At 48.0% G+C, this 22,412-nt stretch overlaps 3 protein-coding genes across 3 annotated transcripts in view; 1 reads left to right on the top strand and 2 right to left on the bottom strand.

Moving 5' to 3' along the window:
- Positions 1 to 3,215, bottom strand: part of Nitfhit (ntrilase and fragile histidine triad fusion protein NitFhit) — a 30,900-nt gene extending 27,685 nt beyond the window's left edge. Inside the window, exons 1-2 of the mRNA XM_077690144.1 lie at positions 2,965 to 3,215; positions 2,550 to 2,761 (exon numbers count right to left, since the gene is read on the bottom strand). Of these exons, the coding sequence (XP_077546270.1) occupies positions 2,550 to 2,761; positions 2,965 to 2,968 (216 nt within the window). The 5' untranslated portion in view covers positions 2,969 to 3,215. The remainder of the gene's footprint in view (positions 1 to 2,549; positions 2,762 to 2,964) is intronic.
- Positions 3,216 to 3,325: 110 nt separating this feature from the next.
- Positions 3,326 to 17,477, top strand: Serrs (Seryl-tRNA synthetase). Its single transcript, XM_077690143.1, has 11 exons — positions 3,326 to 3,567; positions 3,785 to 3,855; positions 4,201 to 4,284; positions 4,674 to 4,832; positions 6,685 to 6,825; positions 8,392 to 8,547; positions 10,442 to 10,651; positions 11,565 to 11,694; positions 12,316 to 12,473; positions 13,976 to 14,105; positions 17,314 to 17,477. Exons 1-11 carry the CDS (start codon positions 3,432 to 3,434, stop codon positions 17,433 to 17,435), a joined length of 1,497 nt encoding a protein of 498 aa, XP_077546269.1. The 5' UTR covers positions 3,326 to 3,431; the 3' UTR covers positions 17,436 to 17,477.
- A 2,821-nt stretch (positions 17,478 to 20,298) lies between these two features.
- On the bottom strand, positions 20,299 to 21,670 carry LOC144158938 (non-selective voltage-gated ion channel VDAC2-like). The gene has a single exon (XM_077690142.1). The coding sequence runs from the start codon at positions 21,563 to 21,565 to the stop codon at positions 20,717 to 20,719; it is 849 nt and encodes a 282-aa protein (XP_077546268.1). The 5' UTR covers positions 21,566 to 21,670; the 3' UTR covers positions 20,299 to 20,716.
- Between the last annotated feature and the right edge of the window lie 742 nt (positions 21,671 to 22,412).

Below are 22,412 nucleotides of genomic sequence, written 5' to 3'. Positions count from 1 at the left end.
TGGCCTATGAGAGCCGGCCACAACGGAGCGGTGACGAGGCCAGACGGGAACGAGGAAGGACGGCCATTCCAGTGGAGTGTTCCGAGAGGACGGTTCGAGGAGAGCGGCGTCCAGGCGCAGATCGAGAGCTGATCGGGTCTCGGGGACCCAAGCTCGGAGGGATCTACCTGACGCCAAGGCCTCCCCTGACCAGCGTCCTATTCCCCAGTGTCCTGGCCCGCGGCAGGCACACGCGCTGCGTCGTGCCCCGGTCCTGAACGACCACGGCCTGGAGATCGTCTACCGGCGGCTACCGGGTGCCGACTGCCCGCGGCCTTCCCTGACGTGGCGCCTGGCGATGACCAGGTTCCTGCCACGACCGTTCCTGCAAGTGCCGTTCCTGGAAGAGCAGCGACGGAGCTGCATCGTCGACGGCCCAGCACGCGAGACTTCCCGACGACGCCCTCAGCGCAACGCAACGTGACACCCCGACGCCCCGAGTACTACGCCACGTCATGGTGAACTCTTTCTGAACTTTTCTGTGGCGCTTTTCTGGCGTTTTCTGCACATTAGTTAGACGTTTTGGGTTTATTGATGTGACATTTGTAAAATGGTTATTCCTTTTGGGTTTTTGATAGTTCTCTGGTAGGGTCTCGTCTAAGTGCTATTGTCTGCGTCGTGCTTTGTTCTAAAATACATGTTGTCTTCGTAACCTCACAAAGCGCCCTCGTCTGATTAACTGGCGGCTGTGGCTAGCCCCACTCGCCACCGAACACACCCTACTCAAGAACCTGCAGAGGGGGTTTTCCTTCCCCTCCTCACAAAGTCACATCATGGCTTTCTGTCACTTCCTGCAGCTAACGTTTTTTAACATGCAACACCCATGTGTTGATGTGCACATGTATTGTTGAGTACTGCAAACTGCTACCTGTTTCCTTCCTTCCTTCCTTTTTTTTTTGCTCTAATATACTGCGCTGGATCAGCATTGCAGAGATTTTTGGATCTGTCGCATTTTTTTTATTGCTCACTGCAGCTGCCAAAATTAATACAATGTGAACTGTTTGTTGATCACCAACATTGACAGCCTAGTTCAGCGACCTCACCGCTGAAAGTGATCCATGCAAAATCGGAAAAGTGCTCGTCACCTGTCCTGCTGTCCATCCATAACGTTTTGTTTTGCCCAAGGGCAATGTGCTAGGAAGAACAGCAGGAACAGCTTCTGTGCACACATGTGAACAAATACAAGAACAGTGGTACAGAAGGGTTGATTCCATTTTTAGTGCAAAGTGCACGTGACGGATGTACAACATTGAAGGATACAGCAGCCACCTTTGTCAAGGTTACTGCCACGCGCAGTAAACACCTTTCTCGCCGACAGTGTCATTGATATCAACCGGCCAATTTGTTAAGATAATGTCTTCAAAACATAAGCTTGTCCCTTTTTTTTTTTTTCTGAGGTAAGCATGTGTTGGTTCATAAGTGCAGGGGGGGAGGGCAAGAATGAAACATTCTGCGTTAACGCTTGCTTTTTGTCCGGTTTCTGATGTCAGACGGGTGTTGCTTGATGCAGTTGCACTACCATTTACATGTGGACAGCTCTAACGTTCAATCAAAAGTGGTCGAAAACATGAATTGCAACAGCACAACGCTCCTTTTTTGTGGGGGTTTACAATGTGGTTAACTCATCGTTTGCAGTGCCTTTTGACAATGCAGTTCGGTGTGGCATCGCATTTTCAGACGCGTCAAAAACATGCTTTCCCTTGAGTAATTTCATGCCATTTTCCTCATTTGTGCCAAAAAAAATCCGGAGCTGTCGATACAGTGCAATTCAGCTTGCTGGCGTATATTGTTCACCTTAGCAAATGCCTGTCTTGTTGGCGGCTGTGGCCCACCTGTCGTGCCGCGGGATGGCAGCGCAGCCGGTCGTACGCTGACACGACAGAGCACAGCGCACCCTCTCAAGGTGTCCCACGCTCCTTATACCACTACACCTCAATCTTCTCGAAATGACATGCCGTTGCCTCTGTTGAGGAGGCCCGGATAAGAGTTCTGTTCCACCTTCCTCTAATCAATACATTATATCACATTATACGTTCACTCAGGGGAAGACCGACAACTAAATTGGCAAGGACGCACGCTATTGTTCGTACCCTTCTGTCTACTGTAACGAGTGATATTACACTCACACAATAACGATCGGTACACACGTGCACCACGCATGGGAGAATAATTCTTGGTTGGTCCTATGAATAAACTGCGATAAAAAAGACTGATCATTCGTGTGCAAAGCTTATATCACTCAGTATCAAACAAGCAGCACTTTCGATATTCTCGTTTTCTTCCCTTAAATTCTGCAAAATAATGATTTCATCCATTTCACGAACGTGTGACAGGCCGAAATTTTATCAAAATTAGGCTCCACCGACACAAATTTAGGTCCTGCTACGTGTGCAAGATTGGCGGCCTTTTCGTGCGGTGCAATCTGTGCAAACGACTTTCAAATTACTGTAGTACGTGGTGGTCGTTTAGTACAAGCCGCGCGTATGTGTGGTGAATGATGAAGAGCTCACTTTGGCTCCCCTCTCGTGGGCCTTGTGGACAAGTTGCGAGCACGTTTCAAAGTTGGCCTCCTTGTCGGACGTGGACGTCACTTGGCACACGGCGACCAGGTTACCGTTCGTCGAGCTCGGGCTGGACATCTTTCGGACGGACGGACGAAGCAGCGACCTCGTGACCCGCTTGTAAAACTTAAAAAGGACGGCCCTTGATGAGGCAGCCAAAGCTAGGTGGGGAAAGCGGGAGTACACTCAGTACAGTACAACAGCAACCGGAAATACTTTACAAGCATAGCTGTTTAGCGCGCGTGCCAAACGCAAGCGCGCACATAGGTAATCCTTTGAGTAGAAGTTACCGCACAGGCGAGTGCCTGAGCTCATAAAACACACATGCGATAAACATCCACAAATAACACGAAGTTCGACATACCCATAATGACAATCACAAGGTTTGCTTCACTGCTCAGTGCTTTTGTGCGCGAAGGCGACGTGGTTTCACTTACGATTGATACATGCCGTATTCAAAAACAACGTCGCAAGAAAGCAAAGTTTTTATGAAAGAAGGCTGAAGACATCTCGCGCCACCAAAGAGCGTTACGAATGGGGCCAAACTGAAGCAATAACTGAAGTAATTTACCCTAATAAAATTGCCGTCCCCAGTCAATTATCACGCGGTAATTATCGAGAAATTATCAGTTACATAGCACATACTAGAGCAATAACACTAGAGCGATGCGGTTAAATGGGGCATAGTGGTGTAATAAGTGCTGACCCCGTGCGACCGAAACTTATGCCTGCTTGCGTTGGCCACTTTCTCCATCAGCTCCACGACAGTCCACGCCTTCGAAGCCGGCGTCCGGATCTCGTTTCTCGAGCGTGTTATTTCTCCGTGAAGAAATGGTCCTAGACTTGGAACTTTTTCGCGCCGACAAAGGCGGGGACCCCGAAAAGATTCGGGAAAACCAGCGGCGGCGGTTCAAGGACCCCGGTCTCGTGGACAAAGTCGTCGACGCTGACACAATCTGGCGAAAACGTGAGCTCAGTCTTCCGAGTGTGTGACAGCGATCGTAGCACGTTTCCGCACTGCCCGTCGTACGGCGGCTGCATGCGACACAACGGCCCCGTGTTTCGTCAGCCACTTTCGCCAAAGCTCGTCGAGTTAAACACCTGAAGTCTTGTTTCTTTTCTTTTTTAACACGTGCCGAAAGTGCCTGTTCTCACGTCTCATGACCACGTTCCCTTTATCGCAGTGAGACATCAACTTGACAACTGGAACAAGTTGAAAAACCTATGCAGCAAGGAGATCGGGCAGAAAATGAAGGTAATATTACTGCTTGAATGCCTGTCGTCTTTATTTTCTAGAGGTGCGCGTTTGTGTTGCCGCTAGTTGAAAGCATAACTCATGCTGGTTCTTTGCTCAGAGGATGTGTTTACGTCGTACTTATCGCTCCCGTCGTCACGTTACAGCTACTCTTCATTTTCTCCTAACGCTGATCTGTTCCGCACTTCGCCTAAGCGCGTGGCATACTGGTATTGCATAAACGGTAACAATTTAAGTACTGTCTTCGACTTGGGTCTCGCTCCCCACGGTTTCATTGTCTTGTCAAGCTGAGTACAATTGACAATGGCAGTGGCCGTGCAATATTTTCCTGTTTCATGTCCGCAGAAAAAAGAAAATGTTGGTGAAGGGGACCACCTACCGGATGATGTTGTGCAAAAACTGAGTGAACTTACTTCAGAGGTGCTGCAGGTGAGTCGTAAAAAAGTTTTTTAACACAATCGACACTACAGGAATGATTCATAGATTGCTTTGATGTCCAAAGCAGCAACGAAAGTATTTGGGAGATGTAGAAAACCAGAAATGTCGCAGTTCCTGTGGGGAACGTAGAATGAAAATGGTTTTAAAGGCTAACAAAAACATATTCGATTAATTTTTTAACTCATTCTGTTAGCTGTATGCACTGCAATCTGTCATGCACAAAAATATAGAGCGCTGCTATCTCAGGGCTTCGTGTATGCTTCACTGCTGGAAAAATGTTGCAGGAGACCCACTCACGTAGTTATCCACCTTATCGAATATAATTCCATGCAGTTGTTGATGTTTCGATTCTGATACGTATGTCGCTGTTTTATTTCCAGAGCCTTACTGTTAATCAGATAAAACGTATCAGGGTGCTTATCGACGAAGCCATAGTTCAGTGTGAAAAAGACCTAGAGACCTATGAAGCGGAACGCAATGCGGCACTTCGGGAGATGGGCAACTGGCTCCACGAGTCCTGCGTTGTCTCCAACGACGAGGTGAGCGTTCTCAAACAAAAGCATGATATTCATGTTACAACATGCTGCAGTTTGAAAGCAATTTACGGTATCTTGCCAGTGACCACAAGTAAACAGCCATTCATCTTAGTTTAGGTTTTCAAAATGGTGCCGAAATGATGACATTGCCAAATGAGGGAAATACTGTATCATGTGTGCCTAGATGTTTAAAAACGATAATGACAAATGGAAAGCTTCGAGGTTCTGGAGTGCGTGAGGACGGGCAGAGAGCACGTGGGCAAGAACGCCAGTATACTCGCGGTGTGCTGGGCAGGTAATTCTAGGCTGAGTTCGAAGAGGCACAAGTTTTGAATCCTTTCATTCCCTCACTTTGCGGGGCTATATTCCACCTTCATTCTTGCTACGCCACAATGTTAAACTGAGAGGACAGAAATTTCTCATCCAGCGTTACGGTATGTGGCCTGTAATGTTACAAGAAAAAACGTTTTGGTGGCCCGGTGGAAGTGTTTCTGTGACAAGCAGGTGTCTGTCGCAGGAATGCAGAAAGCAACACCTGACTTTAAGGTGGATAAAAAAAGGTGGATAAAAAAAATAAAGAAGAGATTTAAGTTAACCCTTTCAGACGTTGTGTACACAACCGTGTACATTTCAATCCTGTGGTTTTTTACAAAAGGAAATACCAAAGCTGAAAGTTTTCACTAGCATAATTTAGCATAAACTAGCATAGTTTAGCATAAGTTTTGTATTCTTCGTCTAACAATGAAGATTTTATGGCCATCTTGCGGCCAGTAAGATTACTAAGAGCGTAAACAAACAAAAAGGTGACGCACGCGACGGCCTCAGCGGGGAGCTTTTTCAGCTCTTTCTCCTGGTTTTGTCAAGAGGCTTGGGGCCCTAAAAAATATAGAAACAGTGCATATCACACAAATATATACGTATGAGGAAATATTCAGCACTACTTGATGCTCCTGACCTCCGTGACACTAGGCACACAATTCTGTACATGACTAAAAAAGAAAGTAAGATTGTGTTGGGCTCAGTATTATGCCAATTCATCTTATTTGGTGAGATACATAGCATAGAAACAAAAAAAATTAGTAGCGAGAAATAGCGAGCGGCGTCTGAAAGGGTTAAAAGAGTTGACATAAAACTGTGAGGCTGCTAGGATTTAAGACACCTTTGCTTAAGCACGAGTGACCTCTGTTTAGCCGACTAATTCACTGCAATGCAGTGTCCAGAATCCCCCCCCCTGTCCCACTTCTTTTCTTTTTCCGCCTTCGTGTTGCAGCGGTGCCGATAGTTCCCATCACTCTACGAGCGCTTTGCTTAGGCGTACTGGGCATCAGGTTTGGTCCGTGCATAGCTGCCCCGATTTTCCCAGCCATATCGCGAGCCAGTTAGATTGCTTCAACATGAACGTGTCCCGTAACTTGTGCCACATCCCACCGTCACTTCCTTAGCATTTGATTACATGTGATTCTTTTCAGAATCAAACGTTTGGATTACTCGCGTTTGGCTGAGCTTAGCCACATGTAGTGATACCACTGATAGCAGAAGCTGTATTACTTAATGGCACTTGTTAAAAACAAAAAAAATGAAAAGGGATAACACACTGCATTATCTGAAGAAGTTAGCTCGCAATATGTATTTTGCTGGCATCATTTTCCTGATACACTGCAGTATCTATGCTGCAGTGAAGCCCTTTTTGGTGTCGCTGAAGCCAGACTGTATGGAGGCGGGGAAAGCATTTCAGTTGTCAGAAACTAACGTCCCTCTGATGAGTAACTGTGATATGGCCAATAAGTGTGAACACCAAGAACAACTGTTTCCTTGGGTGTGGTGATTGACGCCTGCCATTGGTGTCGCCTTCCAGGATGAGAATGCTGTGATAAAGACACATGGTGATGTGGAGACGAAGAAGAAGTACTCGCACGTCGATTTGATCGTGATGATCGACGGCATGGACGGCGACCGCGGAGCAGTCACAGCCGGTGGACGGGGCTACTACCTCATGGTGGGTTGATCACTGCATTTTTGATGAACAGCGCTATTTCTGAAGTCACAAGGGCCATGTGTCCGTTTTAAAAATAAACTGCAGATTGGTGCTTCGTTGGGGAATGAGTAAGGCAGAGGTGGTGTTTGATTAGTGATTTCCCAGCAATCATTTGGCCCTGAATCAACGCTAAAATGGCTGTGGGGAGGTCAGATTTTTGCTTGAAACCAATTTGCTGATTGTCTTCAGTGTTCCTTCAAGCAAGCCCGTATGACTGGCTAATTGCTTGTGACCACAATACGCGCTACATCGTATGGAATTTACAATTCCTTGCAAGCGCTGAATTCCTATTGCCGTTTGGTGTCCCCAGTAAGTTCACAATAGCTATAACGTTGCCAAAGAGCACCTTTTTGTTGATTGATATGGTTGTGCGCAACTGAGAAAAAAAAAAAAAAAAACTGTAGCACACAGGTCCAATAAGTGGCAATACAGCACCTGATGCAGTCAAGCATTAAAGGGATGCGGGACTGAAGTTCCTTAAACACATGCTCTGTTACTCTAAAGATAGCCCACGTTTTATCTTTGTAAGGCTGCGAACTGCAGCATGCCTATTGTGAAGGCAGGTTTGATTTGTTGCTGTTGTTTCGACTGCACCTGGCGTGGCCGCTTACTTCTAGGTCATGCTGAATGGCGCCGCACTGAGAGGTGCACTCGAACGAGCTCCACTCCTAGCGGTCTTTTTTTCTTTACAGGAGATGCTAGGCATGTTGAGCTCAGCTGGAAGAAATAATTTCATATCTGCCTTGAGAGTCGTGATGTTGTAGTTCCCACTGTCCATGTTGCAGTGTGCTGCGTAAGGGTTGTGAGGAAAATGAAACCAACCGCAGAACCTCTTGAGACAAACAGTGCCAAGACATTCGTGCGTGCTATTTTGGTCTGCATGCCAGTAGTGTCTGCGACGACATCACATTTCAGCTCAAGACTGTCCAGTGCCTACACCCTACGGGGGTGGAGCCTTGTAAAGGGCATTGAGCTGCTGAACCGAGGCGCCGAAGCAACGTGGAAAGTGTTTGCCGTGCAAAATGGAGTTGGCGACTCGGGTTACTTTATAGTACAAAACGAGCTCTTCATTTCCTCCCCGCAATGTGGGAAGTGCAGGCGGTGTCCTGCACTGAAGCCTGCACCTTTGCTGGCCAAGGAACGAAGCTGCTTGCTCCGCAGCAAGGTCTAGGCATTGCATTGTGTTTCTTTGGGTGGAGATGAATATCGGGAGGCACACCGCGCTCACGTCGGGAGAGGTGCTGCGGCTGCTGCAATGTCTTGGCAATGCACTCGTTCGACTCCCTGTACCCATGAGCATGAAGTCGCAGGTTCGATTCCCGGCCGGGGCGGCCGCTTTTCTGATGGAGGAGAAAATCATAAACGCTTGTGTGTTCGAGATTTCGGCACACGTTAAAGATCCCCGGGTGGTCGAAATTAATCCGGAGCTCTCCACTATGGTGCGCCTCATCGCCTGCGTTGCGTCGGCACGTTAAACCCTACAATCAAATCAAATGACTCCCCCTACCCCCCCACCCGTCGTTGCAGAATGCGGCGGTGTTCCTGGAGCAGGCCCTTCTGCAGCTGTCGCTGCAGATGCTGCACGCCAAGGGCTACTCCCCGCTGTACACGCCCTTCTTCATGCGCAAGGAGGTCATGCAGGAGGTGGCCCAGCTCTCGCAGTTCGACGAGGAGCTCTACAAGGTCGGTGGGGCCTTCCTTCCTGTTATGCGCCCGTCTTCTTCCCTAGGGGGATCCCTAGAGGCCCTTAAACTCAATGTCGGTGGGGCCTTCCTGTAGTGCGCCTATCTTCCCTAGGGGGATCCCTAGAGGCCCTTAAACTCAATGTCGGTGGGGCCTTCCTGTTGTGCACCTGTCTTCCCAGGGGGATTTTAACTTTCTGTCTACTCCATTGGAGAGTTTTAATGTGAAAGCGTTACTTGGCGATGTGGGTGAAAGCACAAGTCTGCAAAAGGCGCCCACAAAAGCGGTGTCCCGAAAGCACCTAATCTTTCGTGTGACCTCTGTATAGTTAGCAGTCTACTCTGTGCTACTCTAGAGCTTCAAAGACAACAGATTCACTTGTTGGCTGATTGTGTATGCATACAAATATTTGCTCAAGGTAAAGGTTAAAAAAAAAGCGGAGAAGTGAGGAGAAAAATCCAAAAGTGTTAGAACAAAAGATATCTCCCTGGGGAATATGCCAAGTGCAGCAGAAAGGGGGGGTTGGGGGCACCGTTCTATGAATAAACTGACCTGAACAGGAGCAGGGAAATTTGTTATTTGCGATGTTTATGAAGAGATGCAACAGAAGTTAAGAAAACATGGACAATGAAAGAACTCAGTGGGACCTGCATTTACGTACATCAGTGCTGTGACCATTTTAGCACGTCTCTTGTATTTGCTCCAGACAGTTTAGTTCCAAATAACCAAATTGCTCCAAACAACCTTTGTGGTTGCACCCTTATCAAGCAGGTGTCACTAAAGTCTCTTGAATATTCCAGCTTATCTTAAGTGGCTGGCTTTCTTTTTTCTGTTTTTTTAAAATCAGAAATCCACAATTTATTTATGTACATTGATGATTGCCACGGTGTTTCACTTTCTTTTGCTCAGAATGCTCTCGAAGACTTGCGCCATTGTACGTAAGTAATGTGGGCAGTGTTTGCCCTTTCTCTTCTAGAAAGGTTTTTTTTTTTCCCTGGCACTGAATCAGTGGCATTGCTCTTATCAGTTAATTATGCTTTACGGCAACTGGTGGCGCCAAAATGGGGCAGGAGTGCTTTCATCATCATCCTTTCATCGTCGTCCTTCAATAGTATCCAGTTGCAAACTTCATCTCGGCGTCTATTCTAGTGGTAATGCCATTATCAAGGCTCGAACAGGAGTTCTGCTTTGCTGCCAAACATGGTTAAGTAGCGTGGCAAAGGCGGGGAAAAAGTAGAGAACACACAGGAGTAGCGCTAGACATCAACTGAAATTTTTACTACACGCATCAAAAGATATACAGGAACGGCGCATGCGCGAACATGCTCAAAGCACCAAGAAAAAATCATGACAAGGTCAAGTGGTGCATTCTGTTATGCACGTGGAAAGTTCGCATTCAGATATTCTATTTCTTTTTTTGACAAACCAATAGATGCCGTGCTTACACACTTATCACCGCCTTTTTTCATGATGCGCCACGCTTCAAACAATTCACGGCTGGCTTGGTCCTTAAAACAGCGCAGTATTGGTGTCTTCTCGTAAAGTCTGATTATCTGAATGCGAACTTCTACCACGTGCATAACAGAACGCACCACTTGACCTTGTCACGATTTTTTCTTTGTGCTTTGAGCATGTTCGCGCATGCGCCGTTCCTTGTATATCTTTTGATGTGTGTCGTAAAAATTTCAGTTGACGTCTAGCGCTAGTCCTGCGGGTTCTCTACTTTTGCGCCGCCTTTGCCGCGCTACTTAACCATGTTTCGCAGTTCGCAGTTTCGCGTTGACAAGTATTCTCCTTTGCTGGTCCGGGTCGTTCCATCGCCTTCCACTGAAGCATGCCTCGTCACCCGGGTATACAACCAAGTTGCCCACCCACTCCTAACTCTGGTACCCAGGTGGTGGGCAAAGGTGGTGACGGCGGGGTGGACGAGAAGTACCTGATTGCCACCTCGGAGCAGCCCATTGCAGCCTTCCACCGCGACGAGTGGCTCTCCCCCGAGTCCCTGCCCATCCGATACGCCGGAGTCTCTTCCTGCTTCCGCCAGGAGGTCGGATCTCACGGGAGGGACACGCGCGGCATCTTCCGTGTGCACCAGTTCGAAAAGGTGCCCCCCCTTTTTTTTCTCCCTCTTCACAGAAGTGCAGGCCCTAGGGTACACCCACTAGAGCCGCATCCGCTGGAACTGGGTTCTTTAGCTGACACTGAGTGTACCAGTGTAGCACCAGTGCTGCACTGGTGTAGCCAGGGAAAGGGAAAATATATCCCCATTGTTTGCAACAAAAAGCTGGTTGTTGTTGCACCCCGTTCCCAGGTAGTTTGTAATGACTATGATGGTGGCCTTGGTGGTGTGTTGTGGTGTATGTGCGTGTTAGCAAACGCATTTTCTCTTGGCGCCAGTCACCTAAATGATCGTCTATGGCAGAGGGGAGGTCAGAGAAACTGAGCCTGATAGTTACGCAATTCCATCTTAAAAGAGAAAAGAGTTGCCGTGTTATCACCAGAACCTTACTTTAATACGCATTGTGTGCACTATACAGTAAAACCTCGTTACAAGAGACACTTGGGTCGTAAGAGACATTTGAATGAAAATGGTTTGGTTGGTTTCCTTATGTTCGGCATGTTAGCAACATCATCTACAAGAGACATGTTTCCTCGGTCCCTTGAATGTGTCTTGTAACAAGCTTTTACTGTATTGCCATGAGCTTATGCGGCATTCATTTGTTGTACCCGTGGCTTCCACAATCCCCTCAAACGCATACACGGTTGGGGTTGTCGGTCAGGTGGCCTCAGGGCAGTGCATGCTCCACCCTCGCACTCATGTGAGAAAAAAAAATTTAATTTTTTTCTTGCCCACTCGCTCCGACAAGAGAAGTGAATGTTCATCAATTGTTCTGTGGACATTATTTCAACTCGTCACTAGAAGAGCTGCAATGACGAGTCGCAGGGTAAGAAATGCAAAGACAGTGGGAAAAAACTGCTAAACTTTGGTGCCCTTCCTTCCCTCGACGTTTCCCCAGGTGGAGCAGTTCTGCATCACCTCGCCGCACGACAACAAGTCGTGGGAGATGTTTGACGAGATGATCGGCAACGCGGAGGAGTTCTGCCAGAAGCTGGGCATCCCCTACCGCGTCGTCAGCATCGTGTCGGGTGAGCAGCCCCAGATTTTATTAACTCGCCCGAGCTGGAGTGCTTAGCAGCCGCTGAGTGTTTTGGTGAGGCTGTGTGTGCTTTCTGGCTTTGAGGCCATATTAGAGAAAGGCAAGACATTGTTACAAGTAACTATCTTAACTATCTTCGAACAGCTTACGTAATAGTGTTGAACTCATACCATGTTTATTGTACTGGACTGTGCTGTCCACATATCGGGTGCGTTTGCGAGTGTTCAGAATGGGGGTTCGGTAGTGTGCTTGACCACTTGCCCGATAGGCTAAACCCGCTTCAGTGAGGGATCTTGTCGCTTAAATGGGCAGGTTCCGAAACGTTAGCATCATGTGGAGTTGAAAGGGTGCTTTGCTAACACAATCTTGCTGGTGCCTTGATGGCGCGGTAGCGGGTTGCCCAGTTGCAGTGTTTTTTGAGATTCAGAGCGCTGGGCAGAGTTTTGCTTCCCCTCTGTGCCCGTCCCCTTGTTTCATATACTTGAGTGTTTTCAAAGTGCATCATGAGTGCTGCTGCTGTGCTGTGCGAGAGCTTTCTACCCTCTCAATGGCGAGCAGTGTCGGCGCTTCCAGCGCATTCTCTCAGCGTCCGACCTTCCCGTCTCTCCAGGGGCCCTGAACAACGCGGCAGCCAAGAAGCACGACCTGGAGGCTTGGTTCCCTGGCTCGGGGGCCTTCCGGGAGCTGGTGTCCTGCTCCAACTGCCTCGACTACCAGGCCCGGAGGCTCCTGGTGCGCTACGGACAGACCAAGAAGATGAACGCGCAGGTCGGTTCGGTTCGTGCTCTATGAGCGATGGGGACGGGCAGGATCCCAATGTCGTGAAAGTGCAAATGATTTGCATTTGTTATAGGACTAGAAGCCCCTATGTATGAAGCCGGTGAAGATTTCGCTTCAAGTGTCGGAAAAACCCTGAAAAGGTGCTTGACAGTTGCTGCGGAAGCAGAGATGGTTGCTATGGCATTGGGCCTGGCAGTGCAAAGTGGCTGTTGTAGGCATGGTTGAAACGGTTGCTAGGGAAATGGAAATGTCATGACGCATACCTGCAAGAGCACAAGAGACGAATGCACGATGTGGAAAGAGGAGTGCATTGCGAGATCATGCAGTGCTGACGAATCAAATTGTACGCCAGCTGTCATGGGCATCGCCAGTTCACTTAGCTCTACTGCCCGCAATGATCGGTCTTTCAGTGGGCTGAAGAAACAGCAGACCCACTAAGAGTGGGTGCAGGGCTATAAGATGTGCTCTAGAAAATCTTACTTGATACCTTAGAGATTACTCAGTTGTGTGTCTCTCCCCTTATAATAGAGCAGTTATGCAACCGGAAGTTGATCAGTGGTAGTTTTCTGCCTGTCTTCAGCCAGCAGTTCGCATTTTATTGCGAGTCTACTTGCCTGCCTTCTGCAGTGCCTGCATATGTGCAGCTTTGATTTTTCGACTTAATTTTAACCGAGGCAAAAAAGCGCAGTTGAACTCCCGATTCGATAGCTTTACTAATTTGGGGAGATTTTGGGGAGATTACAGCAACTGCTGTGAAGCCTTTGTTATTTTTGTACAGGGGCACATTTTCTCAACACATGCTTGTCACTGTGTGTGCATGTACAGCCGGGTCTTGACACCAATGAGCGTCAACATTGGCAGACGACTCGTGATGAACCTAGCCACAAAAGTTCACTTTCACGCTCTCATCTCTTGAGCGTAGGGATTCTCTGCAACTTTTAACACAAAAGTATTTTATTCCCGGGTACACAAAGATTTCGCCGACGTCGTATCCGTCACGGAAGTGACGCCAATACAACGAAGCAAGCGGGCTGTAAAGGGTGCACTCCTGCACTCGGGGTATTAATGCGAGGAAGCAACCTTTAGTACTAAAAAGTACGATATAGTTAGGGTTGTTCGTTTTCGGGTTTTATATTTTAACACGAGAGTGTTTTGTGCCGTTATACACCAAGATTTCACTGACGTCATATCCGTCACGGAAATGACGCCAGTACACCTTTGTCGAAGTGACCCGCCAGCAGGACGCTGCTCGCCAAGCACACCCACAAGACAGCCGCCGACCCGCAAATTACGCTGAGCTGCAGATTTCGCTGCACATTTCACTTTCGTGTTTTACCGATTCCTATGACAGAGGAATCAACCAGTTTTTTTCCTGAACCACTGTTAGTAATAACCGTACTAGTGACGACCTTGCACAGTTGATGTAGTGCACGCCTCTAACGATTGTTGTTTCGTGCTTCCTCTCCCTTCCCTGCTTCTCCTCTTCCCAGACGGAGTATGTGCACATGCTGAACGCGACGATGTGCGCCGTCACGCGGGTGATCTGCGCCATCCTGGAGAACAACCAGACGGAGAGCGGCATCGTCGTGCCGGAGGCCCTGAGGCCCTTCATGCCCCCTGGTGAGCCCCCTTGGGGGCCGTGTCGCGCCTCTCCGCCGAACGGCACGTCCTCTCCCTGCGACACCCTTTGAGCAGTGCAAGTAAACCTGCGTGACGCTTAGCTTATGTACACTACCATAAATACTCCTGAGCCAAATATTACATGCACATGTAAAGCGGTGAGTGTGCAAATCGCTGTGAAAGACGCGGAAAAACCAGCCGCGCTCTCTTCAGTTTTCCTCATTATGCACCCCTGGCATGGCCTAAACGACGTCGTTGAGGCCATGGCTGTCTGATCGGCTGTCACTGGTCAACTTCGCGGCTAATTTCTCGCATTTCCTGTGACGATCCGCCGTCGTTGGCGCTGTGTACAAACCTCTTCTATGCCTGAACCTGTAGGCACAGTTTTGACGTTTCTTTTGTGTTTTGAGTGCGCGCGGAGTTTGAGTGATGAGCTCAATACTTCCCTTTCAACCAGAGCACTCGGACAACAAACATTTATTGCTTCAAAAACAACCTAGCAGCCCAAGTGCGCGCTTGCGAGCAGGCAGCCATGCCTACTTTTTTGTGGCACCAGACCGGAAATAGACCCCTCCACATTGCGGAAAAAAGGAGAAAACTCCCCGGCTGTGATATATCTAAGGCCGCGAACCGGCCCCTCTCCGGGAGAGAGCGCGCAGCTTTCGTTGTGTTGTTCCGCGGTCAAGTTGAGATGGAATGATGATTATGTGCGATTTCTCACCGCGCGTAGTTTCGGTGATAGTGAACAGATTTTCATAATTCTTGCGAGAGGAGATTGCTGGGACAATCAACTTTACCCCTAAATACATTCCTAGTAGTCGATGGTAAGTGTTGCAGGGCCCCTTTAATGCAAATACCCGTAGCGGTACACTCTGTGTGCTTGCATCATATCAATTTACTGCCGGAAAACTTCGCCAGGCCAGTGACTCAGCCCCGTATGGAAGGAAGGCACTTTATGGCTGTGCTTCGTATGTGGCGTTCTGTATTGATCGAGACTACATGTCAGAAAGCAGGTCTAGCTTTTTCATTTTCTTGTTGGCCATGGTTGCATAGTGTGGCACGAAATTTTCAAGAATGGGCCAAAGTACGTGCAGGCACCAAACAGCTTGGCATGAAACTTTCTTCAGTTGCAGTGAGGCGGGTGACTTCAGTGAAAATTTCCTTGAAAGGGACCGTGCAACACTTACCATCAACTACTCGGAATGTATTTTTGGGTAAAGTCTATTGTCCCAGCAATCTCCTCCCGCAAGAAGCATGAAAATCCGTTCACTACCACCGACACTACACACAATGAGAAATCGCGCATAATTGTTCCCTCTCAACTCGACCGCGGACAACGTGACGAGAGCTGCGCGCTCTCTCCCAAAGAAAGAGGGGCGGCTCCTGGCGTTCTCTTCGGCGGCCTTCGATATATCGCATGCCGGGGAGTTTTCTCCTTTTCTCCGCAATGTGGCATGTCTATTTCCGGTCTGGTGCCACAAAAAAGCAGGCATGGCTGCCTGCTCACAAGCGCGCACTCAGGCTAGCAGGGCGTTTTTTAAGCAATTAACTTTTGTTGTTGAGTGGTCTCCTTGAAAGAGGAGTATTGAGTCCATCCCTCAAACTCTGCGCACACGCAAAACACAAAAGAAACGCCAAAACTGTGCATACAGGTGCAGGCATAGAAGTTGTTGGTACACAGCGCCAACGACGGCGGGTTGTCACAGGAAATGCGATAAATAAGCCGCGAAGTTGACCAGCAACAGCCAATAGGACAGCGATGGGCCAAATGACGTCATTTAGGCAATGCCAGGGGTGCATAATGAGGAGAATTGAAGAGAGCACGGCTGGTTTTTTTGCGTCTTTCACGGCGATTTGCGCACCGCTTACCGCTTCACGTGCGTGTGTGATATTTGGCTCAGGTATTCCTGGCAGTGTAATCTTATCGTTGCGGAGGTCTACATACACTGCACAACGAGTGTTGCAGGGTCCCTTTAAAAAAGTGCAGATTTTCGTATCTGCAGCAGAAGCCAATGGGGACGTCAGTTTTTTTTTTTGCAGTTTGAAAATGAAGGCAAAGAAAAGCACTCAACAGCTCATAAATACACCTGCTTAGTCAACCTGCCCATTCAGAATGCTGTTGAAATTTTTGTGGAAGGTGAACAATAAAAAAGGGTGATATCGGTGTGGGCAAAAATTTGATGTGGCGCAAGGCACAGAGTGTGAAGAAGAGAGTACGTATAAATTTCGCTGAAATTCATGGACATTCACGAGCTTCTGGCCATGCTGTCTAGTCCTAGCTTGGAGCAAACAGACGAGAGACATTTAGGGTGTGGTTGTAACCTACGGTAACTACAACCAGCTTATTGTCCAAGCTGCGCCGGGGCATGGATCTGTAGTTCGCCATGACGTAGAAATTAACTCTAAGCAGCACCGTGCAAGAAAGGATCGTCATCGGACCTTCCAACCACACTTCAATCGAGCTCGTAATTTATTATGTGTCAGTGCTAAAGCAGGATCAAGGTTGATGGAGTTCGTGAACAACCCTTGATGCAAATTAAATTAATGAAAAATAACACACAAAAAGATTTTGCTTTTCTTTTGATTGTTGATTGCTTTTTGAGCGGGTTTTGTTACATCCAAATGCAGGAAGAAATTTTTATGCTGATAGCTCGGTATGCGTGACATTATGCGATACAGAATAGAAGTTTGAAATGCAAAACTAAAGAAAGTGATAAAGCAAAACCTGGTCATTTTGTGATCATTTAATTTTAATTTTGAAAGCAAGCCACAATGTAGTTGCTGAATATGAGAGTCCATACCTGTGTGCTTCTCCTAATCAAGCAAACACTGCGGAACTATGTGGCTAATTTGTCCGTGTTGCGATGTTGGCGCGTTGCAACTCGCATTGGAGCCGAACTTAACCTGTACACTAAACTACATTTGCCCTTGCATATCTGTCTTACTAGTGCAGCTTTGGTGCCGTGCGAACAAGCCAAATCAGTAGCGCATGCTTTGTGGAGAAGCCAGAAAAGCAAACACATTGCGGGGCAAAGCCAACCCCGTACTTCGCTGCTGAGATTTGACCTGAAGAAATACTTTTAAAACTGCCGTTATAACTAACTGCCTCTAAAGTCATTGAGTGAGGTGCAGAGCTGCTGCTGTTGAATGCATGTGGTCTCCATTTCTGAGGCGGTACTTATGCGTGGCTCCCACCCTTCTCTCGCAGCGTACCGAGAGGTGATCCCCTTTGTGAAGGCAGCCCCCATCGACGAGGCTGAAACCAAGAAGCAGCGCAAGCACCGCGAAGGCATGGAGAAGAAGCCCGGAGAGGGCAAGAAGGAGGAATAGAAAGGCACCGCACGCTGTGCAGTTGCCCAACCCTTATACATACTCTGTCTGGCAGCAGTCACTTGTCCCTTGCACTGTGTTTTAATTGCATTGTCTTGCGGGGTGGTGGCCTTTTCGCTAGGTGGGCTGCTGGACGACCATGACTGGGTGGACACTTCTCGAAGGCATTAGGTATAAGCAGATGGTAAGCAAACCATGGAAGAGGCTGTTTTCTTGAGGCCGACGCCACATGGCGGGTATGCTTCGACCAGTGCTCACTGAATGTGAGCAATCACCTCTGAAAGGAAGAGAGTTCGCGTCAACTTTTCGAAGCCAGATGAGGAGGAAGTTGGAGAGAAAGAGGGGGGGAGAATTGAAAGAGTCCTACCTACTTTTGCATCTTGCAAGTGCGCAATGAATGAGTGTGCATTGCATCGCTAGGTTTGGGCACGTCCGCTGTACTGGGTGTGCCCTTGTACCATGCGGATAGCACCTGTACGGTTCCAGTGAAAGATGGGGTGGTTCGAACTGTTCAGGTGATGTACCTGGTGTCTTTTGGCTTGCATACGGGCATTAAAAGTTGCCATCCAAGTTGACAGTGAATCCAGTGGAAGTGTGGTTACCATGTAGGGACAGTAGATACTTTTCAAATAACCTATTTTGGCTTTTTTTTTTTTTTTGCCACAGTAAAAAAACAGCTCTAGTTTCATTTTTCGCAGGTGGAAGAGATTAAAGGTGCGTGCTTTGTTCGGCATAAACTTGCTTCGTAAACTTTAGCTGTTAGCCCCAATTTTTCCTGTACATAGGAATGCGAGCTATATAATTTTTCTTTAAAACCTTTCATAACTTTATTTTTCTTAAAGCTTTTCTGCCCAACTGTGTGGCTAAACGATGAATTTCAGGGGCCCAGAAGTGGATGCCAGATATTCAAAGTGGCAGTCAAGATTTAAGTTACAGCATCACTTTGTGTTCTGTCGTAGCTACCCCGCCAGCCCTGTGTCAAGGTATGCCGATATCCACCTTGAGGATTGTAGACAACCTCCTCCAAGGCAAAACTAACCTTCTAATGTAACACAAAGGTGGACCTCTTCACAGCCTTTCCGACACTTGTTGGACAAAGGAGGCTGCATTCTGTGCCAAAACAAAGCAGAAAATTCCTGTTTTTCAGCACTTCTTTGTGACGCAGCAGGTAGTGGCAAATTGAGGCTAGCAGCCCTAGTTGTGTAAAGTCGCCCACCAAAAGTGGGTGCATCAATTCTTGTAGTACTTGGATCCAGTTCCACAAATCTACCTCCACGACATGCAACATCGCGAACCACTGAGGGGAAATTGCATTGCAGCGGTTGCGTTCTACTGCTACAAGTCAACTTTCTTCTTACCTTTACTTCCTGTATAAGGAACTGCTCCGTTGAGTACTACAAACATTTTTTGCAACATAGTCACCTGTCTGCATCGTAGGAGGCAAAGGTTGCTTTACAAGCAAAGCCCTAAAGCCCCTTGGACAACTCGATGTAGTGTAATCCGAATAATCCAAGCAGTGGATAACTAGGCTGCTTAGCTGTGCAGCATCTGAGATGCATCAAGTGCCAGCACAGCAAAACGTCTCGCATTTCGTCAAGACCAGTGACAGCAAAGAAATGAGCATATTAGAGATGCACACAGTATCTTAAAAATGCCTACTTATACTGGCATCCTTTCTGGAATGACAAAGTTGTTTTTTCAGGTAATGCTTCCTCAGAATGTCGGGACGTAAGTTCGTTAACTGAATGCGCTTACTGGAGCTGTGTCAACGTAAAGGGAATTTAGTTTGTTTGAAGTACTGAAAACCTTTAATCACTGTTTGCTGAAGATAGACTGCAGGGCAAGAAGCATCTCCTGCTGTCTGTCATTCAGCTTGAAGAGTTGGGCGATGAAAGAACAAAGCATGTTTGCATGACAGTTTTGAGTGATGAGCCCTTTGTTAGGCATTGTCTCTGGAGATAAAGGCAGTTCAGCTCAGCTGGTGGTAGTGCCACCTTCATGGTTGAAGAAACGGCTATGAAGGAGGAGACGGAAAGCGTATCCAGACAATGCACGTTACCCTCCTCCATTTGACAATCACCACCACCAATAACTTTGAGGGAAAAAAAAAAAAAAAGATGATATGCAGTGCAGAGCAACGATTGGTGTTCTCATTTTTAAGACACCATTGGATATGCGGCTTCTCAAGCTCCTGACAACTCCGGAAGCCTTGTCTGGTTTTCACAACCAGCGTGTGGCTGCACTTCGATGCGCCGAGAAAAATCTGGGCGTGGCAATTTGTTAGGCAGGAGGCAACCGAACTTTGCTGACCACTGCAAAACTACTTCGTGCTGCTGTTTGCAGGTTTTGCATGAAACGTTCAGCTGAACAAGCATGTGCTGCTTTCAGCAAGTTTTGAAGTGACCATGAAAACCAAATACAACTTTGCCCAATTGAAAAGAGCTAGCTTTTGCAACTAACTTGACTCCAGGGCAGCCTTTTTTTTCAACTGGGAGCATAAATTTTAACCTTCAAGGTTATTGTTCAAGTGATACGATTAAATGAAACTAGAGGCACCACTACAATCGCAGTAGCTTTGATTAGAAGCCATGAAACCCACTAACAAGTCCATAACAAGAGTGTTTCGAAATTCTCCACTTTGAAGAGCTCATTCTCCATAATAGCACCCAGCTTAGTTGAAGTTCGCACTAAACATGTGAATGCAGAGTTGAATTACCCAAACTTGTATTTTGTTTTTGCGGTGTTTTTAAGGATGATGCAACATGAATTAACATGCAATTAAAAATTCAGCAACTGTTTGATCAGAAAAGGGCACGTGAGTGCAGACGTGGGTACGCAAAGAGTTGAGAACAGGCTACAGAAGTTTGTGTTGTCAAAAGCGCCAACAGCTTTATTTCCTTTTCCAGTGCCTCTCCTAGGAGATGAGGACAGAACGGGAGAGACAGAACACAGTGCAAACACCTACGGCTCTTCAGTCACTCAACTACACTAGCACTTCCTGGACACTGAAAGAAATAAGCTTATATCAGTAGACGACGACGCAGAAACCCATCCGCAATCGCCACCGTGACGACAAGAGGAAGAAAGAAAAAAAAGTCCACCGATGAAAAAACGCCTTCGAAACTTAGACGAACCGGGTTGCGCAGTGTCTCGTGGGAACAAACCTCTTCTTCAATGACTAACACAAAAGAAAAAAAAAATAAGGAAGGGTCTGCCGACGTGGTGCTTCGTTGGGCCTAGGCGTGGGGTCTTGTACCGCCGAGGACGAGAGGGGGGGGCGATCACGCCGAGAGGTCGAGCCCGAGTCCGAGCTTGTGGCCTCCCTGGTTGAAGTTCTTGCCGTCCAGCATAGTAGACAGGGTCAGGCTGATGCCCGGCCGCAGGCGGTGCGTGAACCCGAGCCCGATCTGGCCCGAGTTGTTCACCTTGGCGCGCACGGACGTCTCGCCGTCCAGCTCGTACACGCAGCCGAGCCCGAAGCGGGTCGTGTTGGTGCCGGCCGTCCAGGCCAGCTGGACTCCCGCCTGCAGATTGGGGTTCACTCGCTGGAAGACGGTGCCCTGGAACTCTTGCCCGTCGTTCACGTTGGTGTGCAGCACGAAGTCTCCGCCCTGGAAGCCGACGGCGAAGTTGGTCTTGCTGAGCCGGTTCTTGGTCGTGTCGAAGGACACCTGGCCGCCGGCGAGCCAGCCCTGGTAGTGCAGAACAGCGGCGCCGTGAGCGACGGGTCCCGGGGGGCCCAGGTCGATGTCACCGTTGAAGTGCAGGTTGTCCAGCTTGTAGGCCGTTCGCAGAGCGCCCGATTTCCTCCCGGTCTGCGGCGCGAAGTTGGCGTGGAAGGCCACCTTCAGGCCCCGGGCCAGCTTCTCCTCCGAGCAGATCTCGGTGGCGAGTGTGTTGTCCGTGTTCCATTTCTCCTTGAGCGTCAGGCCGTACTCGGGAACCTTGTATTTGGTCTCGAGCGACGCGTTCACCTTGCCGGTGTCATTGAGGCTCGTGCCGCTCACGTTAAACTCGACGCCAGTCTTGGTGGTGGACTTGCAGTCGAGCTTCACGACGCCGAAGTGGTAGTTCTTGTTGAACAGGTCGCGAGCCTGCTTGCCCAAGTCGGCGTAGCACGGAGGAGCCATGGCGTGAGCGCTTCGGCAGAGAAAAGGCGACAGCCACGAGGGAAGTCTGTTCCGTGACCCGAGATGGCGTCGGAAAAGATAAAGATGGACGCGGCGGCGGAGAAAGAAGAAAAAGATTGCTGTTTGTCGCCAGACGCTGCTGCGTACGTGGCATCTTTTCGGAGAAAAACTCTTCTTTTCTTGAAGCTATAAATTGCTGTGGTAGCTTAAAATGCAACACAGTAAAACATGCGTGAGCTGAATACAATTTCTAATGAATTTTTAAGGCCTTCGCAAGGAAGAAATGCAGCTTGCAGTTCCACGCTGAAGAAAAAAAGACTACCTGACAATTAAACTACAACCAATTAAAACTCATAATAAAAGTAATGTGCTTATTTTCGTACGTATTTTAAAGGCACATGCTTATTTAGTCAACTGCTACATCCTCAAAAATAACAAAATTCTGCTTCGCTATCATCGCCAGCGCTATTGTGTTATAGATTGGTGATTTATAGTAAGTTGTGTCGACCCACGCCATGAAGTAAAGAAGAGCTTACCCGCACAGTTACATAAGCGCAAGCGTACTGTGTAGCTTTCTTTCCACCGTTTTAATAGAGAGCTACGAAAGGGAGAGAAATCATTCATAAAGTGTTAACCGTGCACAATGCTGGCTTGCTACTTCATTAACATGAAATAAGCTACCAGAGTCTTTGATCCCCAGGGAGAGTTCTCGGATAGTCACTCGTTGTGAGCTCATTCACTTTGCGTTACCTTACCTGCTAAAAAGAACGCGAACTTAGCAAGTACGACGACCAGCTCGGCCAGCACGTTTTGCAAAACTTGTTCCTTCGTGTGCGGCACATACCCA

Source organism: Haemaphysalis longicornis, unplaced genomic scaffold (assembly GCF_048455015.1).
Source record: "Haemaphysalis longicornis isolate Haplotype H1 unplaced genomic scaffold, Haemaphysalis longicornis Haplotype H1 scaffold_10, whole genome shotgun sequence".
In the NCBI taxonomy this organism is placed as follows: domain Eukaryota; kingdom Metazoa; phylum Arthropoda; class Arachnida; order Ixodida; family Ixodidae; genus Haemaphysalis; species Haemaphysalis longicornis.
Note: the sequence above shows the minus strand (reverse complement) of the source record. Positions and strands in the feature narration are given on the sequence as shown.